General features: G+C 36.0%; 1 protein-coding gene across 1 annotated transcript in view; it reads left to right on the top strand.

The window, feature by feature from the left end:
* Window positions 1-23,618, top strand: part of fndc3ba (fibronectin type III domain containing 3Ba) — a 166,330-nt gene that overhangs the window by 107,435 nt on the left and 35,277 nt on the right. Inside the window, exons 8-17 of the mRNA XM_069197403.1 lie at window positions 4,694-4,851; window positions 8,505-8,564; window positions 10,609-10,747; window positions 11,694-11,747; window positions 15,618-15,742; window positions 17,618-17,792; window positions 19,857-19,943; window positions 20,935-21,073; window positions 22,035-22,106; window positions 23,111-23,229. Coding sequence (XP_069053504.1) covers window positions 4,694-4,851; window positions 8,505-8,564; window positions 10,609-10,747; window positions 11,694-11,747; window positions 15,618-15,742; window positions 17,618-17,792; window positions 19,857-19,943; window positions 20,935-21,073; window positions 22,035-22,106; window positions 23,111-23,229 — 1,128 coding nt within the window. The remainder of the gene's footprint in view (window positions 1-4,693; window positions 4,852-8,504; window positions 8,565-10,608; window positions 10,748-11,693; window positions 11,748-15,617; window positions 15,743-17,617; window positions 17,793-19,856; window positions 19,944-20,934; window positions 21,074-22,034; window positions 22,107-23,110; window positions 23,230-23,618) is intronic.

Genomic DNA, 23,618 nt, shown 5'->3' on the forward strand with positions numbered 1-23,618 from the left:
AATAGAGAGAAAGGTGCAGTGGCACACAAGAGTGGCGTGTGTGGTCAATCATTTATGCCAGCAGCCATATCACCCTGTAACTCACAACTAGCAACCCACTGAGCCTGGTCAGTACCTGGATAAGAGACCTCCTGGGAAAAACTAAGGTTGCTGCTGGAAGAGGTGTTAGTGGGGCCAGCAGGGGGCGATCACATGCGGTCCATGTGGGTCCTAATGCCCCACTATAGTGACAGGGAGACTATACTGTAAACAGGTGCCGTCCTTCGGATGAGACGTAAAACCGAGGTCCTGACTCTCTGTGGTCATTAAAAATCCCAGGGCTTTTCTCGAAAAGAGTAGGGGTGTAACCCCGGTGTCCTGGCCAAATTTCCCATTGGCCCTTACCAATCATGGCCTCCTAATAATCCCCCTCTATGAATTGGCTTCATTACTCTGCTCTCCTCCCCACTAATAGCTGATGTGTGGTGAGTGTTCTGGCGCACTATGGCTGCCGTCGCATCATCCAAGTGGGGCTGCACATTGGTGGTGGTGGAAGAGAGTCCCCATTACCTGTAAAGCGCTTTGAGTGGAGTGTCCAGAAAAGTGCCATATAAGTGTAAGCAATTATTATGATTATCATTATCATGATCCAGAGACTAAGACAGACCTCCATCACCTTCATATGCCAGAGCAAGGCCCAGATATTAGTCCGGTTGAAAACCCATGGAACTATTCGTACCAGCAGTTCAGTACCATAATTTCTGCCACCCAAAGGCAATTCTGCTAGAAGAATGACTCGGAACATCTTTTGTAGTGAATTTGTCTTCTTTCTTACACTTGCACAAACAAAGCCTGCACAGTGTGCATGACATGAAGCAAAGATGATTTGGTGAAGATGAATCAATGATACGCTGTACCACAGTTTTCATCACGTAATACTTTTATAAGCCCAATGTACTGTATTTTAAAAGTTCTCTGTACTTGCAACTGTAGTGTTGTTTAATCTCGCCAGAGCATATTATTAGCCCTTTGCTCAAAGAATTTGTTAATGCTTTTCAAAATACCTTTTCTGCATCTTTCTTGTTTGTTTATTTTTAAGAAAGTTCAAGAAATCTATTTGAACCTTCACCACTTTAGTATCGAAAAGAAAAAAGACGAATTGCTTTAACAGAATGATTTTTAAATTTTGTTACCTCTCATCTTTCCTTGGAAGATTGAATTTGGTTTCCTGTGTCCTTTAAGAAAGGACAAATAAAATAAAATGATTGTGCTCCATGCCAAGTATCTCAGTAGGATCCTTGCTGACTCGTGTTACTTGTGTACAGTAGCCAAACCTGGGGATGTGATGTGATGCTTTTGTTGCCTTACAAGCTCAAGCTTATATTAATATATGTAATACAAGCATATACCTGTACATTTTTATTATGCTCATTTATTGTCCATAGAAAAAAAATGGTTATAGTATAAAAATAAGTGCAAGCTGCCAATATTTGACATAATAGCAATTAATTGCCATTTTCTCAGGAAAGTTAAAAGGTAAAGTCCATACCAGAACCACAGTGGCTCATTGAGTTTCTGTAGTGTTAAGCAGAATAGAGAGCTGAGACTATTGCATATTACACAAAGAGCACCACTCTTCCATCACAAACAAAAGGACACTCTGCAAACAGTACACCTTTAGTAACCAAACTGGAATGAAATGGACCATAATGCCCAAGAAATGTTCATCCCAGTCCTCCAATGGTTGGGTTGTAAAATCAGCAGCCAAGTACGTTGTTGACCTGCAGTTTTGCTGTTATTATTTTCTAGTAGCCTTAATTAAATGATTCAAGTAGGTAGCTGCGTCAACATGCGTAGGCTGCAAAGGAACAAGTAAAGGTGTATTCCATGCTGAAAAGAGAAATAAGAAAACACAAAGTTTCTGCTGTGGAGCCTTCTTCTTGTGCCACACCTGAAGAAGACTCCACAGCCAAAATGTTGTGTTTCTTTTCTTTTCAGCACAGAATAAACCTTTACTCCTTCCTTATTTGAATGATTCTCTTTTAAGTGAAGGGTCAAGCTCGGGAATCTTTATTGAGAGTAATCACTTAAAAAAGGCTTCCTCCAGCCAGAAATGGATGAGAAGCCATGGCCAGAAGTGCTTCATTTGACTTAAATCAACCATTAAACATAACTTTTTAGAAAGAACCGGGCATTAACTATATAAAGAATTAGAAATTTTGAAGCATGTTGGGCAGGTTTGTGACTTTTTCAGGCACGCAGTGAAACCTGCTTTGTATGCAGGTGTGCTGAAAGGTTGAAATTTTCATTATAGGCCTGAGACCTCAACATTTTGTTTTTTTGCTGTTGTAAGTGGCATTTAACTTCAGTTCATTTAGTGTAAGTCACTGAAGCTTATAATGTAAACTGTGAGACATCAGCAAAGCTGTGGAAAATTGCAGTCTTCTTTCTCGGTTTGCTTTAAGATTTTAGTTCATTTACTACTAGAATTTATAAACATTAATGTTTCATATCCTATATGTTTTTTTATCTTTGTGCTGCAGTGTGCAAATGCTGAACTTTCTGAGATATTCAAAATGCATTTGAAAAAATACTATATAAAGCAAGAGACCAGCACAGATTACCCTGCATTAGAGAATATTTCATGCAAGAAAGATAACTTTGTGTGAATATGAATAAGCAGGATTGATGTTTGAACTTTTCTTTGTATTAAATCAAAGATTTTCATTTAAATAAGGAGTTGTGGGGTTATTTTGAGTGACTAATCTATCAAAATATCATTAAATATTAGAGATGTTTAATGACCTATGAAAACTACTTACTGCCTTTCATTAAAAATTAACTATGCGCCCAGATATTTTACTACACTTGTGGTTGGGTTTCAGCAACTTAAAAAAAAAAACTTTATTGAATGCTTAGCATGAGATTTTCAGTGTATAAACTTAATTCAGTTCTAAAAGCCTGGGGATACAAACAGACTCTCCTAAATACGAAACTTAGCTCATTTTGTTGTGGTTTTTTGTGTGTTTATTGTAATTTAATTTTGTATCACAAAGTTAACTTTGTTTGCCTTCACAATGTCACAAAAAGCATTAAATCATGTTTGCACAATGTGGTCTGCCTGTGAAGCCTTTGAAGAGGTATTACAAGTTGATAAATTGTCAACTCATGCATGACATAATGCAATTTTAGCCTCTTAAGAGCTTCTTACTGCGCTCCCACCCCCAACCCCTCCGTCCTCAAAACGAAAATGTTTGTCCCCTTGAAAAATTAGAATGCTGGCAATTCATCATGGCAACATATAATTCAGTTTTAAATTAGATGTGCAATGCCTTAGGATGAAGTCGTCGTCATTCTGCTTGCTTTGCAAATTTAAACAGCATCATCCATAAATTTCATGCTCTCCTCTGAGCATCCTAGCAGTTTTCCCCATCAACACTGTTCTGAACAGATTTAGTGTGTACAATGCAGGCTGGCGATGGGACAAAGCAACAGTTTGTTGGTGCAGACTGGGAATTAGTGGAGGTTAATAAGTCGTTCCTAATTTTCTTCATTTTAGCGTTTTCCACAACCTCTAGGACTCGAGAATTGACATGTGATAAGTTGTTTTTTTTATTGCAGAACATGGGGCAATCTCATTGCCTTTTCACATCGTCTGTAGCATGAAAGCTTCCCTTTTGATTTGTTGTGCAGTTGAATTGCAGACGTTTTCCTTTTAAGAGTAGATTTACTGTCAAGTACTGGTAGTTAAAATTAGGCATTTCTTACTGATTAATAAAATTTGTTTTCCTCTTTTACCCTGACATTTTTTTGTCTCCTGGAGTAAAGATTGCATGCAGTTGCAAATCAATGTGAAATGTAATTAAAAGTAAATAGAGAAGATAGACCTGAACTGTGTTTGTCTGTTTGAAAATGTAATAGAAACAAATCCAATCAGTTTAAATTAATTTTACTTACATTTTTCTCATTTTTCTAACGAAGGAGTAAAGAGTTTCCTTTGCGAGCAGGCTTAAAAGGCTATAACTCTGGCAAGTGCATTATGCTGTCTTTTATAAAACGTGTAATTCTATAAATGGTAATAGTTCCTATTATTAAAATCTGATGTGGCATAAAAATTAGTTATTCCACAAGGTTGTTAATCGCATTGATAAATGGGCGAATCTTTGTTAATCTGTGTTACTCGCATGTAGCTGGGCTGCTGTTGTTTATTTCTATGCCTGCTTATTCTGAAAGCATGTTTTACCTCACACAGATCAAAATATTAAGAAGACCAGTAGCATTTTAAACTGTAAAGAAAGTCAGATTGACAGTGATGTGACACTGACAGAGTGGGTTTCTAATAAACGTTTTATTTTGTTTACACATTAAACTGATGTGCATATGAATGGTTTAATAGATATTCAATAAACCAATAACTATAAACTGAGAATTTTAATAAAGCATCCATATACATATGGTGGTGATGAGGTGAATGTGTTGGTTGGAGTTTGTATGAATACTACCGTGTGACTGTGCTTTATTAACATTCTACAGAACCTCATATTAAAAATGATCAGATCACTAGTAGAATACCTTCAGTGACCTTAATGTGTTAAAATGTCTCATTGAAAATGATTTACTTAAGCAGAGTAGTTCATGTAATTGCACATAGCTGATCTTATATCACATTCCTGCTGTGAATCAGATTGCTTAAATATTTCCTGTATTTTTAAAGGTGTCTAACATTCAAGCCAGGACAGCCAGATTGACTTGGAATCCGCCGTCTGGGCTCCTGAATGGAGACAGGCACACCAATGGTATCCCATACTCATGCAGCTATGAGGTGATGCTTTCAGACAAGGGGAGGGATGGAAAGTACAACATTATTTACAGGTGAGCATTACTGTAGTTTCTGAATGGATGTTTTCTTAAAATAATTTTGCTTACAGTATATGTTCCACAGACAACCCTAAATCTTCCACAGACAACCTGTGTTCTCATCATACATTTAGTATTTTGTATCTGTGCTCAAATATTATTCATGAAGTTAGGTGTGAAAATCTTAGAATTTATTTTTACTTATTTTTTCCAGGGTAACAAGGCTATTTTTAAGGGCAAGGAATTACTAACCCGTGATGGTGGACAGTAATAACAGTTTAAAACAACATAAAAACAGTAATAACAGTAATAACTGTTTAGTTAACATATTTCACATTATTTTGAAAAAACTTTGAAAATTTATGGCAGGCAATTCTGTGTTTCCAGCAGGCTCATACGTAATTTAAGTAAAGCCCTTATTAGTTGATGAAAGATTTTACCACTGCAATTTGCTCCGCTGTTTTGGTAGCCAGGTGAAACGGAATGTTAATCATCCCGTTTTCACACCAGCAGAGTCCAATCAGTTGTGAAGAAAAAAAGGATTGACAGGACCTGACAAGCTTTAGCTGGAGAGGCAGTCGTTATTATCCCCCAGGCTCATTTGCCCCTGAGCAGCATTGCTTGGAAGCAGTGAAGTCTGAAAAGTCTGACTTGCTGATTCAGTGAACACTGTGGTTTTGAACAAAACCACTTACCAGTCAGCTAATCCGCCTTGGTCAATCATGTTTAGATGTATAGCTGCTTGGTCTGTCCATACATCATCAAGCAGCAATTACATTTTTTTGTGTGTTAACAGACTAAACTACATACAAGGTTGAAAGAATGAATTCTTAAGAGTGCCCTGATCAATAGTGATTTCGGCATCACACCTTTGTTTCAAAATATTAAATTCTAATGATTTCCTCACCTGGCATAAAGTGAAATCTTATTTATTTGAAATCTCATTAAGCTGAATTTTGTTGTTGTATGTTGTTTTATGTTTATACAGCAAAACCAAGATTGCAAAAGGAAACAATGAAAGACTTAAGCACCAAATATTATTACTCATTTAGAAGGGTCAAACTCAGTACATTTAGGTGTTCAGTCAATTATATTGACACAGTGTACCTATTTATATGGCTTTATTAGAAAAGAATTAACTATTCTCTGGGTGTCCTGAAGAAAGCTTTTCATTTAGATTAGGTTCAGTTGGTAAAATATATAAGCAATGTTAACAAAACCATCCAGGTTTTTCATTATTGGTCAATAGGTGTTGATAGGTTCAGAGCAGAATTGCTAGGATATTTTTAATTTCTGAAGGCTATAAAAAGCAGAAGAGAGTTTATCATTTACTTAGTAATAACAGACAGAGCTGAGGGACATGGAAACCACATGAACCTTTAAATCTTACCACTAATCTCTCTTGTTTTACTGCGCATTATGGTTTGTAGAGCTTGTAAGTGTGGTGATGTCTGTGTGAATCGAGACCATCTGTTTAATTTTAAACTCTTTCAAATTCTAAACAAATGAGATACGCGGTAGACAAAACAGTGAAATGCTCAGAATGCAGTAGACTATTTTCTGTTAAGAACAGTGGCTGTTCTGATATCGGGGTTCATGAATCAAAAACAAACCTAAGGATGTGTTTTAACCGTAAACCAATTCTTTACTGCCAGACAAACTCCTCAGGGAGGAGTTATACCTTGAGGCTCAGGAAAGTGCATTTTATTCATCTTATAAGAGCACAATGATAGCTGCCCTACAAAAGACTACATGTCTGGACTAGTCGTGAAATTTCTATGTGCTTGTATAAAATCAGAAGCTATTGTTGTCTTATTCTCTTTTTTTTTTTGCTGTGGAGACAGCAGCTGGAGGCCCGCCGTTCATTTCAGTGTCTGTCGATGTAAAACAGCCACAGAGCATTGAAAATCGCCTGTGTGCTTGATCACTATTGTCTGACTCCTTGCAGGGTGTGTGTCTGAGTTATGGAGTTCGCAGACTTTCATGTAGAAACGATGTTGCTGCAGTGCTGAGAACCTCACATCTTCCAGACCTTTCTATTGTAGCTGGTAATACCAGTACTGATTTCAGAGGTGCTGAACAGAGGAAGGAAACAAAAATGAGCTGTTCAAATCTGCCAAGTCAGAAGTTAAAATCTTCAAAGCAACTCATGAATACAGTTTACCTGCTCATGAAAAGTTGATGGTATGCAAAGCCTTTCAGTATTTTTACTTTTGCATAGCAAGAGTAGAAAACCCTAAAGAATTTCAGTGGAACAAAAACAGAATTTTCTAGGTCATACCTAAACAGTCTCCTGTCATCACTGTTAGGAAATGACAAGATTATTGACATATTTGAAGTTAGAAAATCAAATTTCTGTGTCACAAAATGGCCTCTACTACACCTTTAATTTTTTTCAAATGGTTCAGCAGCATTAGTATGGTTAATCTGTTTGCAGAAGCATCTTGAATTTTTTCTAGTCATGTGCTTCAATCCACATAAAATGTTTCAAAGGTTGTGTTTTACGGTTTAATGCATTTTGTCATAGGATAAGGACGAAGGTCCTTTGTTTTCCCTCAGTGTGTTTTGGCAGCTCTTGCTTTGGACTCACAAATTTGGACAAATCTGGATTCACCAGGGGTCTTTAGGGCCCAGATGTGAGCAGTTACCTCATTTGCTTCTCACTCCAGTTCGTATCCAGTGGAACTGCAATGATTAATAGGATGCAATGTTTTTCCACTTACTGTAAATGGTAAATATCATCAAGAGACATGATGGGAAGTTCAGTAATAAGCCTAAAGGCTCATTCTGTAGGACATCATGGTTATAAATGTGCTGCCATTGTAGGGAGAATAGCCTCATTCGTTTTTTTACTGCGGGGTATTTCAGCTTCACACAATCTATACAAATCAACAAGTCATGTCTTTTATTCTTTTTTTAAATCTTAATTGCGACAGAAATAGCAAATGATGAGCCTAGATAGGGGCTCTTATTGTGTTTGAGTGAGCCCTTTTAACCACTGCTTCATTTACTTTATAGTATGGAATAGGGATGCATTCCTAAACTGTAGATTTTGATCTTGAGTAAAGGTATTCTTGGCATAGAGTGATATTCAATATTTTTTAATTGTTCAAAATGTAATCAATAATTATAATATGACTCATACTGATTCTAGACATTACTTAGTTAAGTATAGATCTTCATTGTCCATTACATTACTGTTTGTGTCTCTTATAATTGTAATCTTATTCAATTAAAGAATAATTAATTCAATAAAAAACAACTAGAGAACAGTTCTGTGTGCCCTACTAAGAAAAGCATGATATTCTGTACATATGATACTATATATACTGTATGATGATGAACTGTTTACACACTGTTTGTCTTATGTGCCTTAAACTTTGTTGCAATGCCTATGTGGTATTGCAGTAATTGGTGATAGATTTAGCAGTGTTATGGGGATATTCCAACTTTCATGAATCAGATTATTAAAGGATAAAACAAGTGTTTAATGATAAAGTGTGGTGTAGAGTGTGTGTACTACTAATTCCATAATTATTTTTAATTGTGATTGCTAATTTTACAAACAAATCAAAAACTAGCTCTTGAACAGACTGGATGTTTGGTATATGACTGCTGGGTCTAGATAATTAAAAACCAATTAATTCTCTCCTTTTCTTCTTTTCCAGTGGAGAAGACTTAGAATGTAATTTGAAAAACTTAAGACCAGCAACAGACTATCACGTGAGGTTAGTAGGAGCTTTGAACGTTCTTTGTTATATAATTCAAATAAGTGCTGCTGTTCAGCACCTACTATAACCTGAAGAATTGAATGTACTCAAGACTAAAAGTTGAATAAGTGTACTTCTAATATAAATTTGATTTCTACTTCTTTGATTATGGTCCCTGAAGAGTAGGTCTGAGTGCTGGTTTAATGTAATTATTCCATATAATGTGCTGTAGAGTGCTTTAAAATCATGCCTCTACTAAATTTTCAGTTATTTTTGTAAAAGTGCATAGCTGCTTTTGATGTGTTGTAATGTACTAATAATGAGTTTCTCATAAATATTTGGTTAAGCGGTCAATTATGTGAGCTACACCAGATTGATTTCAGTTATGTGTTTTGAATTGAATGAGTGTGCTAATTTATTTAAATACATAACAGAAAATATTATATTTTTAATTATGCCTAAAATATGCTTGTCATACTATGCTCCTGAGTTGAAAGTGTTATGTGCTAATTTGGATTTGTGTGTCTAGTACCTTAGTAATCTGATTTTACCTATTGTAAGCTGTAGATAAGACTTAAATATACTATATACTGTATATACAGTTTGTGTTCTTTATAGCCTCTACTAGTTAATAGAAAGGTTTAACTTCACTGTTCTTCACTTCACTGCTGTAATGGATAACTTACTATCTTCTCAAAATAAAAACCACAAAATGAAGATAGAAATTGTGTTTGGGTGTGGTTTAGGTGACATACGGCTCTTAGAAAGCAGACATTTATAAAACAGATTTACTACTATATTCATTTAGTGCAATAAATATATAATCACCCATGAATCATTTAAAAAAAAAGACTAGTAGAGAGCTTGAAAGATGAACTATAATATCAATGTCTTTTTCACATGGGGAATAGGGAAAAAAATCTAAAGGTCAACATGGTGATTTGCATAGTCACAGGTCAAAATGTCTTCAGTTTTTATTATAGAATGGATCAAGTTTATGAATATGCCCTTTAGAGTCTGTCATGCACCAAGTAGTACTAAATCCAAGAAGGGAAGAAACATCTGCTTGGAAATGTACAACCTATAATATCATTCTTAAAGTCCTTCTGCAGCTTTACTGGAATCAGAAATTTGACAGTTACCCAAGGGGAACCAGCTGCACTATGTCAAAATCAAACCTTGTTGCACCTTAACTAACATGAATATGTTTTTTAAAATCTGTTTGACTATGAGTATGCTAAACAGTCGCAATTATCCAAGTGCATCAACCTATTCAGTATATTTTTTCCTTGTTCACGCCTGTTAGAAAATATATTTAATGATGGCCAGTGTTACTGACTCCTTCATTTTCAAACTCTAAAAGCGTCTGACAAGACCAGATGGTACCAGTGATTTAATATACAGCAAAATACATTTTAGCGTCAATTTAATTTTTGCTAAGCTCAAAAGTCTCTCGGGTCTAATGGAGTTGACTTTGCTTTGCTTGTTTGTTTAAGTGACAGACCATTTACATTTTGTTCCAGGTGATTAAGGTCTGTTTTAATGTGTTCGTCACCTTCATTATTTTAAAGGTTGTGGCAAATTTTCCTATCTGTCGAAAAGGTGTGACAGAGATGTTGAGTCAGTTTTGCAGACAAGCTTCTTCCCTGGCTTGGCTCTGAGCTTGTGTGGTCACTGGAGTGCATAAAGGAAATGGCCTTTCTGGAACTGGCGAATCCACAGCCAGCACTGCAGTGAAATGCAGCATTAGTCAGCTGTAGCAGTAGGACATCTTAGCAAGGGACTGGATTTAAATTTAAATACATTTCGATGTGTTTATTCCAATGAATTAGGATTTAAAAGCTGCACACATTGATATAATACTTCCTCACTATATGGGCCATGTAAACTGAGCTTATTTATTCCAATATCACATAACCTTGGGTACCATTTATAAAGCGTACAAAACATGTTTTGTTTACATGCCCTACTGACATATGGGTTTGTGTGTTCATGATTTTGTCCAACACTGTATGTGATTGCAGCTGTTTTACTTTTGATGTTCTGATACATATATTTTCAGAGTCAACGCAGTGTATAACACTGTCAAGGGATCGTCTTCGGAAACAGGAAGCTTTACCACACAGTGCAGCACACCTGACTGTCCCTGCCCTCCAAAACTGTCTCACAGGACCAAAAGTTCCCTCACTTTGCAGTGGAAGGTATGACTGACCAGTAATCCCTCCCACTTAGCAAACATCTGTGCTAGAATTATGAACAATGAGATAAAGTATGAGAATGGGCTGTATACTGAGAAGCTTTGGTTCCAATACTCTTTTTTTGCACTTTTAATGCCTCTCAGTAAATTTCATGTATGTTTTTTTTTCAGTTTAGTGATGAATATTAAGTCAGCAGTGTTTCTCAAACTGGATATCTGTACAGCCCCAAACCCAGAGATGTAAACAAAAAAATAAAAGGAAATCTGACAAGCAAAGACTATGACAAATGTTTTTTCTCTTCTCAGCAGTCTGCCAGAATAGCATTTTAGGTGTGTTGTTCTGACATCTTAACATTTGCTGTTGAAAGTTCTCTAGAAATTAAAGTGTACTGTTTCTTTCAAGTAGATCAGAATTTACCAGGTTTGAAACTTGATAATCTTGAGATGCTGCTCACTTAAAATTAAATTGTTTTTCATAATATAAGTTTAATACCTAAATGTTTTTTTCTTTATAGTTGAGTTTTGAAATGGTAATTCAAATGCTTTTCCTTTTATGCTTGTCTTTAATATGTGTCCCTCAGAAATGATAAATGGCCTATATAAATTATAGCAATGTTATTCTTCCAAAATCACACAAGAATTGTAATCATTGTGTGTGTATTCTTTTGTAATTTCTTTATGATTAAAAAAAGTTAAGATTCTTGTGGTACTTCAGGTGACCTCGTTATAACCAGAAGAGAGCAAATGGAATCAACCACTACTTTTCATAAAAGATGTCTTAAAAGCAAAAACTTTTGAATTTTCAGTACTAGCCCATTTTAACTAAATCACACAGGTCATCGTGTCAGTAGGGTACTAAGTTTCCATTCGGAACACAAATAAAGACAGTGTGCCTAAAATTAAGACTTTTTTGTTTGTTTGTTTCTGAAAGATTTTCATCTTTCTTTTAGGCACCAGTGGACAACGGATCAAAAATCACCAGCTACCTGTTAGAATGGGATGAGGTATTTTTGTGATGATCAGCTTTTAAAAAATAGAACAAAAATCAAGCAACATGGCAAGAAGGCTAAGAGATAATTATCTTTGATGTTCGCGTCTGTTATGCTTATTAAACATTTTAGATTGAATTCCTCTTGATAGGGTTCTTAGTATCCACCCGACTTGATGACTTCCCAGCCTGCTTTAATCCTTGGCTACACTGCATGACCAGTCTCTGTTCTCAAAAACATTCTAATTGACAGCCAAAACATTGTGCCTGTTTTATTTTCCTTTCAGCATGGAATAAACCTTTACCTGTTCATTTGCAGCCTACGCATGCTGACGTAGCTACCCACTCTAACTCTAGTCCAGCTCAATGCATCCTCATCCATTACCAGGAGTAATGTGACAGAATTTAGATTAGTGTTATATTATCCTTACTTCTAACAAATCACAACATATAATACACCGTAATTAGAACCAGATCATACTGTCCAGGCTCAAGGACACCATAAAATACATTGCAGTGTGGATATAGTACCAATATGGAAGAAAGCATAGTGTAAATAGGACCTTAGATTTTTGTGTGCAAGACTAAACATTGTTTTAAATCATGGATTTAGTTCTGTTGTCTTGGGGTAAATCACTTGGAGAGGACTTACAGGAGAGGTTTAATTCTGTTAAACCTAACCTTCAAGCCTCATGTGCTGACATTCTCTATTCACCATCCAGTTTATGGAACAACCTTGCACACTTTAGGATGCTTCTTCACCGTTTTGAAAACAAACTGAACAATAAAGATTTTTAGAAAGTAGAACAAAGCTGTCAGCAAACAATAAGCTACAGTGTTATGTTTAAAATTTCATTACCCACTTGATAGAAGCGGTTTCTGTGAAATAGCCCAATGTTGTATATCACATAAATTATCAATCTGAACTGAGGTGTCAGTGATTTTATTGTGCATCACAATTGAAACTAATCCCTAAGACAGATCCCTAGAACTTCATCTTGTCTATGAAATAGGAATTTATGGGATGATAAATGGCTGAAGATAAAAAGCTATCTCCTGCAGACTTTTAAATCACTTATAATAACCAGAAGAGCAAAACTAACCCTTCCAGCTAGAGACAATTTGTACAACTATGAGCACAGTAAAATTTAACAGGAATCTCAAATAGTTAAAAGTGCAGCATTGACATATTTTGGATGTGGTTCAGCAATACTGAAATTTCTTTAAATAGTTTTGTTCCAGCACAGGCAACTTAGGTGTTAAAAGCTTTGGGGTTATTAAATGGTATATTGTATTACATCTGCTATTACCATGTAAAAACACATTTGAACATTTAGCTATTAAGGTGTTTTTGCACAGTAATTTTCAATCAGTGCCTCGCTGTCATTCCAGTCTGTGTACAACATGTTGTGGCAGATCTCCTTTTAATTGCAGCGGGGATGTTTTGTCCTTTCAGTCTACATTTCCTTTCTCATTTATCAGCAAAAGACTCCCTGTGGTTTTGTCTGCCTTCTGTTTTTTAAGGTGGTGCTGGAAGACTAAAAGAACCTCCAAATGCTGGATTGTACCTATGTAGGTTTCATAGTGACTATTGTCCTGTAGGCCTCCCAATAAAATATGCACATCCTGTGGCCAAATACTTCTTGAAAAATGAAAGTAGTATTGTAAGGCAATGCTGCCTTCTAGTGCTTTCCCTAATAGTATCAAATTGCTTATGAGAAAGAGCCTCCTCACAGTGCTGGTTCCTTTCCTTGTATCCAGTGCTAAGAAGCAAAGTAAAATGTTAAATTCAGATTCAATTCAATTTAGCATACTGTATATGACCCATGCTTGACAATCCAAAACTAAATATGCTGTTTTTTTTATTAAACAGGAAACTTGGTAAATAGATGCCAAGTAACTAAAAGAGTCGGGTTGAAAAATACGTCAATTTGAAAGTCTCAGGCTATAATGATATTTTTATTTACATTTCCCACAGTTCATCTGTTTGTTGAGTTTCTGGGTGGATCTTGTAGGATTCACGCACTTTTGAATGGATCCTTCTAGGATGTTTGAAAAAGGTTGTGGCTGTGATTAAATGTTGTATTTCTTATAAAATGCCAATAGGTTTGGCAGACAGAGCTTTTGACAAAATCTTACTTCTGGCCATCTTGTAAAGGGATTGCTTTTGCGTTTCTTTTCCTCTTTAATATCCTATGTCAATGGGCCTTTGGAAAGAAAGTTGAGAAACATAAAAAGTCCTACACCGTGAGCGAGGAGGCTATTAACTGATCTGGAGGATACAAATGAATTGGTGTCCTGTGGAGGCAAGTGTAGCTGCTGGCCTCATTATTAGCTCTTAACTTCATCTCTAGAATGAAGCCAAAGTCATTGCATTAACCACACTATCCATCAAACACTAATGATCTGATGGCACATTGACGGACAGTTACGATACTTTTTTCCTCCTTCTTCCCTTTGGCTAAAAGTGATATGATATGATATATGAAAGTGATAAAAAGAGGAAGAAGAGAGGAGTAAATACTATGGGGATACTTAACATCACTTTATTAACCCTATACAATCTCTTGCATTAGGAATTTGTCTTTTCACATGTCCCAGCTTGCTCTCCATGAGACACACAAACAGGGAGAGAAGCTTGGGATCAGAGCGCAGGGTCAGCCATTGTACAGCGCCCCTGGAGCAGCTGGGGTGAAGGGCCTTGCTCAGGGGCCCAACGGAGTAGGGTTCCTCTGCCAGCTGTGGGATTTGAACCGACAACCTTCCAGCCACAGGCGCAGATCCTTAGCCACAGAGCCAATCATCCTCTGTTTGTTACTGGGAACAAGAAGAAGTGTTATCTTTTGTTTTACTTGTTTTTATGGACTTTTTTTTTTAAATGGGGAAGGTGTAGTGTTGACATCACACAATGCAACAATATTACTAAAAGTAAAGTTCATGTAGAGATAAAAAAATGCCCGGGCTATTTCAATATTGCTTAATATCTTGTGTTTGATGTGATGTTTTTCTTCTGGCCTTGTATACTAGAACATTTATTTCCAGTCAGTGTTTTTTTTGTTAGCCCCACAGTATTCCAGTAATGTAGCGTCACAACATATCTCCTCGTTCTCCCTCATAAACAGCACATTAACTGAACAACAGTTGCAGCATATATTTTGTGACATTTAATGACCCAGCTGCATTTCATGGAAATATTCTGAGTCTGCAGGCATAAACACAACTGAAATAAACAAAAATAAGAAATATTTTGAAATGGCGGTTTTAGATAGTGGAGGAATGTTGGAGAAGGGGGCTCTCCTGTCACCCATCCAGGCCAATGGGATAATTGGGATTGAACTGGGATCCTCTTGGTAAAAGACTGGCTAGCCTTCAAATACATTTTATCCTGTCTTCTTATTTTAAAATTATGAATAGGAATGTACTTGTTTCTCTCAATGCTCACATGGAGAAAGGAGGTTAGCTGCCATTTTCCTATTTATTGCCTTTGCCCGACTTTAAATCTCACACCTGTAATGTCTTATAAATTTCATAATATTTTTATGTAATGTGGATGTGTTATTGTTTCAGTAACCTTAATCCTGCTGTGTTACTAACGCACCTAATTCATCTCCAGTTGACGACCCGCACACTCACACGGCGCAGCAGGATAAAAATAAGAATTTTGTTACCTGATTTTGGAGTAGGAGTTCTTTACATTTTCAGTTTTAATGGAATATATCAATTTGAAGTGCAGCCATTTTTCTTGCAACATTAAGCCATGTATTCATTGAGCATTTCTAGCAGAAAATGAAAGTAGTTTGAGAATTTGATTTTTTTCCCTCATTAAACAGAAATGTGTCCGTGATGACTGTATCATTCCTAATTTTGTTTTCTCTTCACTTTTTAGGGCAAGAAGAACAATGGTTTCAGAGAATGTTATTTTGGGAACCAGAGACACTATAAATTAACTAAACTCTGCCCAGCGATGGGGTACACATTTCGATTAGCAGCACGGAATGACATTGGCACTAGGTATGTCTCTAGCAAACTGTTTTGTTGCTATTTTTATTAAAGTACAGAATTAGTATCATGTAGTTTGTAAAATTCTCATTTTCATTTCTTGAATCAGTTCCACATAAGCGAGTACAACATAGTATTGCACCTCTCTCAAGGACAGAGAATAAGGAGGTTAAGTAATTTAGTTAGCATAGCAGAGTATTACTTTTCTGATAAGATAAGAACTGTCAGTCAAGGTGACTGGATTTATTTATGATTGCTCAGATCCACTAAGGACATCATATCACGTTCCTGCATGATGACCTTGTTTTATTGAAAGCTCCAGAATTTCAATGCTGTGTTGTATTACTGTTTTATGGACAGCTACAGTTATATATATATACATTTTGTTTAAAAAATTGGAGTCACCATTTAATTTTCTATAATACAAATCTCATTTTTAAATTATTTACCAGCTGACCCCTGCAGCCCATGTTCTACATGCAGAGAAACAGGCCATGTCCCAGCATGCCTTTCATATCCATTCCTCGTCAGAACTATGTCTTGCTGAAATCATGGCCAGTTCAACAGGTGCCAAGCCAAGGTCCTAGGAGTTGTTTGTGGACAAAGCCCTGGCTGGCTTAAGCCCCCTTACATACACTTGAGCCAAAGATGTTTTAAGTTGGTGATTGGTTTGTTAACTATAACTATACTGCAGCTGTTTCTGACTTTGTTCACAAGAAAACAGTTGTTTGCTCATTAACTGCCTTTGTGCCTATGAAGCTGCATAGACTTGAAATCAGCTTTTCATGACTGAAAGTACCTGCTTTCCCTTTACAGTTCTTCCTAAAGCTTTTTGGATGTTCAAAAACCTGTTTGAAGAATGACTTTCATTTAGTGCTTCACACTAATGGCCACATAAAGTTGGAAGACTAGAAGCAAACCATTTCAAAAATAATTTAATTGCTTGCAAGAAGTTTTTAGATGGTTCTTCTTTAAATTTGTGCCAAGATCTCGAGCGCTTTAAAGTGGAAGTGCTCAGATTTAAAATGTGTCGCCACTGGCAAACAAGTGTTTTTAAATTACTTTCCTATCACCTGAACTTTCAGTGACACTTTAAATTTCTCTGAGAGTTAGCAGTATAAGGAGGCCTATAAAGCCAGAAGAAAATGGCTGTCACCACCAGTTTGAAGGTGGTGATTTATATAAACTGTTAATATTGAAAGCGCATGCATTGCCTGGGATTTATGTTTATAAAAAGTACACTCCACACTGGATTCTGTGACAGTGTTGGATGCTTTTTTCCATTTTTCTCCTTGCAGATGCAGTACAACTTCTATATAGAATTACTGTGTATTATAGATATTAGATCGATTGGTGACTTGTGCATGTGACCTATAAAGTACTGATTTAAAGTTATTTTTTTAGTTAAGAATGTAGAAAACTTTTAAATTTGTGTCATTGATTTCCTTATTTTAAAATATTAGTTCCTTTCATTATTTTTCCCAGTTCTTGAAAACACATCCGTTTCTTTGCATTGGCAAGAGTGTTTGCACTGCCTATATTATAGTGCATCTTAAATCAAAATCTCCTTCTTTTGTACAACACTTCTATATCATTGAATAACATAACTGCCTCTGGTCTGTGTTGTCAGCTAACAGTTACTCTAAGACATGTCACCTGTACTTCTTTACCGAGTCTTTTTTTGGTTGAAGAGATGGGAATGTGGGTTACATTCCAATGTATTTGATGACGTTTAGCACCGAATCTCTTCTGGAATGTTGAAGACTTGTTCTGGAGCCCTGGTGTACTTCCCACTTGTACGCGTAGCTTGCCTGTGTAATGTTGCCTTTGCTTGTAATCCTGTCCTGGCAGCTCACAGGTCTCACGGTGCCTCTTTTTGATCCCCAGTGGTTTCAGCCCTGAAGTGGTGTTTTACACATCTGGCAACATCCCTCAGCTCCCCCTGCCTCCTAGGCTGGTCAGGGCAGGTATCACTTGGATCACACTGGAGTGGAACAGACCAGAAGGCTGCACCCAGGAGGAGACCATCACATACACCCTGGAAATACAGGAGGAGAATAATGTAAGGAGAATAATGTAATAATGTAAGGGCTGTTAGTGCACTCCCATGCCATCTTCTCTTACCTGCAGAACATCATTGTCAGCAGACTTAGACAGCCTTTTTGATTGAATTTGATTGTATGCATTGGTTCGTGTGCTGTGGCCAAAAATCAATCTATTTATTAAGGCAATGTATAGTGGGAATAATGCAGGGTATAAATCAGAAGTGCACAATTAACACCTTCTTGGGTCATATCTGATTTTTTCTTTACATATTCAAACTGATAAGTTGCTAAATTGGTTAATACCTGCTAAGTTGCATATTGCTGCACAGGGATTATATGCACTAGTGCTGCACTGGTACTGTTTTGTACAAGCCAGTACCGACATCAGTGTTTCCAAAACTGGGCTGCCATTCGCAAATATTGTATATTTTGTGTACATGTACAACTTAATTGAACACAAAATGCTTGCGGTGTTTTGAAGTCGATAGAAGAACATAATTATAACAGCAAAATGTCTTCTGAAGAATGCAAGCTCTTAGTAATGCATCTATTAAAAACAACATAGATAAAGATTTTTAAAAGCACTAAAAATTCTAAATATATTCAAATTAATAAACAAGACACAAAACTCAATTCTTTCTTAAGTGTAACCTATCTAGAACCTCCTCCTAAAAGCTACATTCTAGTCCAGCTTTTCTTTTGCCATTCTTGTTTAAAGTTTTAACACTAGTCTTTTCTGTCTTCTTATACTTCCATTTTGTTATTATTAGTTAAACAGCTACAGTTATATTAGATATATTATCCATTATGCAACTTACTAATACTAAGCTTCTTAAATTGGCTAAAGCTGTAAGCTTCTTAAATTAGCTAATGAAAATTGCATTCAACATCATGATGCTTAAAAGAGCTTTGCAAAAAATTTAGTTTGCACATGCCGTCTTTAGCATCTGCAGTAACTGATAAATGGAAAACATTTACCATTTATTTTAAAATTCTGTTTTGTATACTAATTTGTGTTCGACGATGTAGTGTTAAATAACTCCAACAAAGCTCTACATGAAAGTACAATATCATCTTAAATTCCCTATGGTAAACAAGATTTTTATTTTTTTAGTAGGCCCATCTCCATCTCTCTAAACGAAGTAAAACAGATGACTAAAAATACATCCAGCCTATGTTTCAAAAGCAAAATACAATATTGCTTTTAACCTCTTGTAGGAAAATAAACAGTGTTATTTACTACCACCAAAACACTTGGTTCCATCAATTTATTAAACTTATTTCATAATGTCCTTTATTAATATTCATTGCCAACAAACCTACAGTATGTGCAACACAAATGTTTCAAGTGCATTAGAAATTTAAATTACGTTTTAGCACTGAAGTTCTCCTTTTACTCAGTAAAATAGAGAGACGGAAGCTTTCAGGTGAAAACTGAGCAATTTGTTTGTGCCACCACTGTCATCATATTTATTCAAAATGAAACTTGATCTCTTGCATAAAGGAATGCCTAGTTTATCATCTATATTATAATCTGTTGAAGGTTGCTTGTTAGTATTAAGGAACCTGTTATTATTTCCTATTTGAATCCACTTAATAGCTAATTTAACACTCCTCTTTTGCCAGCTGTTGTAAAGCAGAATGTTCTATCTTTTTAGAGGGATTATTGAAAAGGTTGCAGAACCATCTGCTTACAACCTTAACCATATAACAAAACCTCCTGCAGCTCTGTATTTCTTCTCTATCAATATGATGTGCTATAAGAATTAAATTATGCACAGTTATGCCATTGAGTTGTAAGATCAGCCAAATATCAGTCCCCATTAGGCTGTTTGGCTGTTATTTCTAAAAAGTCAGATGTCACCTGGACAATAAGTCAGTCAATGTCTAATATGCAGTTATATAGTTAGGTTTCACCCATGCCTGACTGCAATATTCCTAAACCATTTTATTTTATTAATGAACAGTATATTTACTTTTGGCTTTCATGCTCATTTATTGCAAACCAAAGGCCACAAAGGTAAGCGTCTGGTACTTATCTTCATGTCATGATCTTTTTTCTCTTCACAATCCAATGGCAGGGAACTGGGTTTCATCCGAAATACACAGGGGAAACCTTGACTTGTACTGTAGAAAATCTGAAGAGAAGTACACAGTATAAATTCAGGGTAAGTGAACTCCACAGCCACATGAGAGTAACAAAGACAGTTTGGCAGAATACGTCTTTCTCTGAATATATTTTACTAACTCCTCTGTCCCTGCTTTGGCTATGAGTAAGCCATTGAATTGATTTTTAAGAGTTAGCCATACATAGTCATGAATGTCCAGGGTTGTTGGTCATTTAGAAGCTCATTCATTGCTCTTGAAGAAAACAAGAAAGTCAATTAGAAATCTTTCTATCATGTACCTTTGTTAATTAACGATACTAGTTCCAGGTGTGTTGTAGCATTACATTTAGCGTTTTTATCTTCTGTATTACTGCTGCTTTGCCATACCTTTGTAGTATATATTTAAATTAAAAATACTTTTCTTGTCAGGATCCCAAACCATTAGCTTTTAAACAAGGTAAAAACTGTATTTTAGAATAAAAGAGAACCATTAGTGTTTCTAGAATAGATAATGGAGTCTTTTTACATTAAAAGATAAGAATAAAAAACAGATCATTTCATTGCAATAGGATTTTTGACAGTAGTCAATGAAAGCCCTGTTTAAAATAGGGCTTTGAACTGACATGTTATATGAAAGCTAAGGATAAATTCCAAGGGAAGCAAATGCCAAGAAATTAAATATTCACAGTTCAACAATGCATGTTAATGTTATCTAAGTCAGAGTGATCCATCTCAACTCCTTGAGGGCTAGTCTGTCTGTAGTTTTTCTTTCCAAGTCTGCACTTAAACCTAAACGACCTAAACTTAATCATTATTAGCTTAATTGGATCACTTGACCTGTTTCTCCCAGTTCTTCAGGTCTTTAAAGAGACCTAGAAAACCTCCATGATCGTAGTAGGTCTCTGTTGTCAGAAATTTTTAAAAATGGAAAAGATGTCTATGTCTTGTAAAAGAATAAAAAAGGAGAGGAAAAGTGAAATGTGATCTAAAACTAGGCGGATTATCTATATTTGTGACATGTAGTTGTTCTTTTCTCCTTTAATTCCTCCAGCTCATTGCCTCCAACATGGAAGGGAAGAGCACTCCCAGCGAAGTTCTTGTTTGCACCACAAGCCCAGACAAGCCAGGTCCCCCCTCAAAGCCCAGTGTGAAAGGGCCCATCACACCTTACAGCTTCTGTGTGAAGTGGGGTATGTTTGATGTTCCTGTCTGCCTTCCCTAGTGGCTTGCATATTTGATATAGCTTTCTTCTGTGGTTGGAATAGCGGTAATAAAACCACCACTGTATGTTATTTGTGTTGCACAGGGTGCCATTTGCAGAACCAAATGTGCTGTTTTATTAATATATTTCCATTCCTAGGCCACTTGTATAATAAATGTCTACTCAAATAATCTAGTTTAATATGCAGGTTACCAGGCACTATATTCCCCAGTGGTGCGACCTCCCATTTTGCAGTTTTTTAGTTGTAATTTAAGAAATTAAAGTTTTATTCAAGGTAAGGAAATCAGTTAGCATTTTTCAAGTAATATTTTATTAATAAAAATCCCTAGGGATATCAGTTAATCCAACAATCCATCTCTTATCAGTACTACCTAAGAGCTTCCCTGTGTTTGACAGTAGATATATTTATTTGTCAGGCCTATCTAATCAGAATTCATAATCTTTCGGGCGATTTTGTGTATTGCAAGCTTGATTTTAAGAAGAGAAATCCTCACTGACTTGCAGACCATGAAATTAACCTTTTATCACTATGAAGTTAAACATAATGCTATTTTTAATAATGATTGGCCATATAATAAATGTTTAAACGTTTTAGTAATACAATAAGTATCATATACACATTTTTTTAAACTTAATTGTATTTGCAAATACACAGAAATGGCTAGATGACCAAATACTGTATTCATTATTAATGTAATAGATTTCTTTCCAGCTGTGGTGAAAATTAGGTTGTCTTGGAAATGCAATGATGACGTGTCTTACATTTGTCTTTATTTCTAGCTTTATCACACTCCAAATCTGTTTTAAAATAATAAAACAGTGCATTGTCGTCATACTTTGGTGTTACATGAGGTGAGATGCACGGTTGTTGGATGTTTGACTTAGTCATTTTGTTTTTTAAGACGTCTGCTTTCTTGTTTGTGTTACAGACCCCCCGCAAGACAATGGCGGTTCAGAAATCTTGAAATACCTCTTGGAAATTTCAGAAGGAAACTCTGATGGTACATTAGTCAGTCAATCTCATGTTCCATTTAATTACACCTTTGTGCTGCACTCAACAGTCATTTGTCCCTGTCTAGCAGTTTTATTTTAATCCAGTGTGGTTCTTTTACATTGAGTTCACATGGAGGTACAATAAACCCAAGCCCAGAACATTGTGTTCTCTCAGTAAATTGGTTTCAATTTTTAGAGAATTGTAATTGCACTCAGTTGTAGTACAGATAATACAAAGGCTCTCTCCACCTTGTTATCCTTGATGCTTTGTTTTGCATATGAAAGTCATTTTTATGTGTTTATTTACAGTGCTTATGAAGCCACTTTCCCTGTTTAAACAATAGTATCATGAAGACAATGATGCAATAGAAATTGGAACATATAGAAACCAACAATGGAGAACATGTTTCCAAAGAATGTAAAAGTACAAACCAGAAACCCCATAAATCATCATTCAGTTCAATTTATTTTTATATAGCACCTTTCACAACAAGGTTGCACCAAGGCGCTTAATAAAGCAAGTGACCATATATGTTGTGAATACAGAACACAAAAGACCAGAAGACAACGGAGGAGAGGAACCAAAAACTCCTTAGTAAGGAAAAAAAAACATCTAAGGGTCAAAGGTCAACTGGCTGCCCAACCCCTTTGGCCATGCTAACATTATACAATTAAAAAAAGGAATACATTAATAAGGGTATTAATCCACCCATCATGTCTTCTGTATGTCAATACTCTATGCAGATCTCTGTAGACCTGCAAAATCCTTCTAAACGATGGCTATATCCACGATTATCATCCTCTGTGATCCTAGGTGGAAAATCACTAGTATATCTTCCATTTTAACTCCTGCTGGAGTATGCCATTGTCTGTGGGAATTCCATGTGTATTTCAGACTTTACTTCCTCAAAGGTTCATAGTTTTCACAATAAAGTTGTTTGATAACTTTCTAAGCACCATGTAGGCACAATGACGTTTGAAAAATGACAGGACTAAACCTTTGTCTTCACAGCAAATCAGTGGAACATTGCATACAGTGGACCGGCTACAGAACGAGTATGTGATCACTTGAAACCAGGCACTTTGTACAGGCTCCGAACTTGCTGTATCAGCACTGGAGGGCATAGTCAGGTATGAAGAAATCCCCCAGGCTTAGCCATGGAAGCCTAATCTAGCTTGTCAGTCAGATATGACAAAAATAAATCTGGCGTTATTTTTCATGCTTTTTGTGGCCCAGCAGGCTTCTTGCATGTGTTATGAAGATACATGATACAGGTAAAGGGAAGATTAATTAGACATAAAATGTTTATTGTATTCAATTATTGTCAGTCCAAGACAGTTTGAGCATTGAAAGCTAAGTCTTATATCCTCTCTGAAAATGCTTTTAACTTTTTTTTCAATGGTTAAATTTTCATATCTTTTTTTTAAATACTGAGTCTTGCTACTGTACTCCACTTGGCGGCTTTTCGGAATCACACAGAAGAAAGGCCTGCCACTCAGTTTTGCACTTGTGTCTAATA

This window comes from Lepisosteus oculatus, chromosome 13 (assembly GCF_040954835.1).
Source record: "Lepisosteus oculatus isolate fLepOcu1 chromosome 13, fLepOcu1.hap2, whole genome shotgun sequence".
Taxonomy (NCBI): Eukaryota; Metazoa; Chordata; class Actinopteri; order Semionotiformes; family Lepisosteidae; genus Lepisosteus; species Lepisosteus oculatus.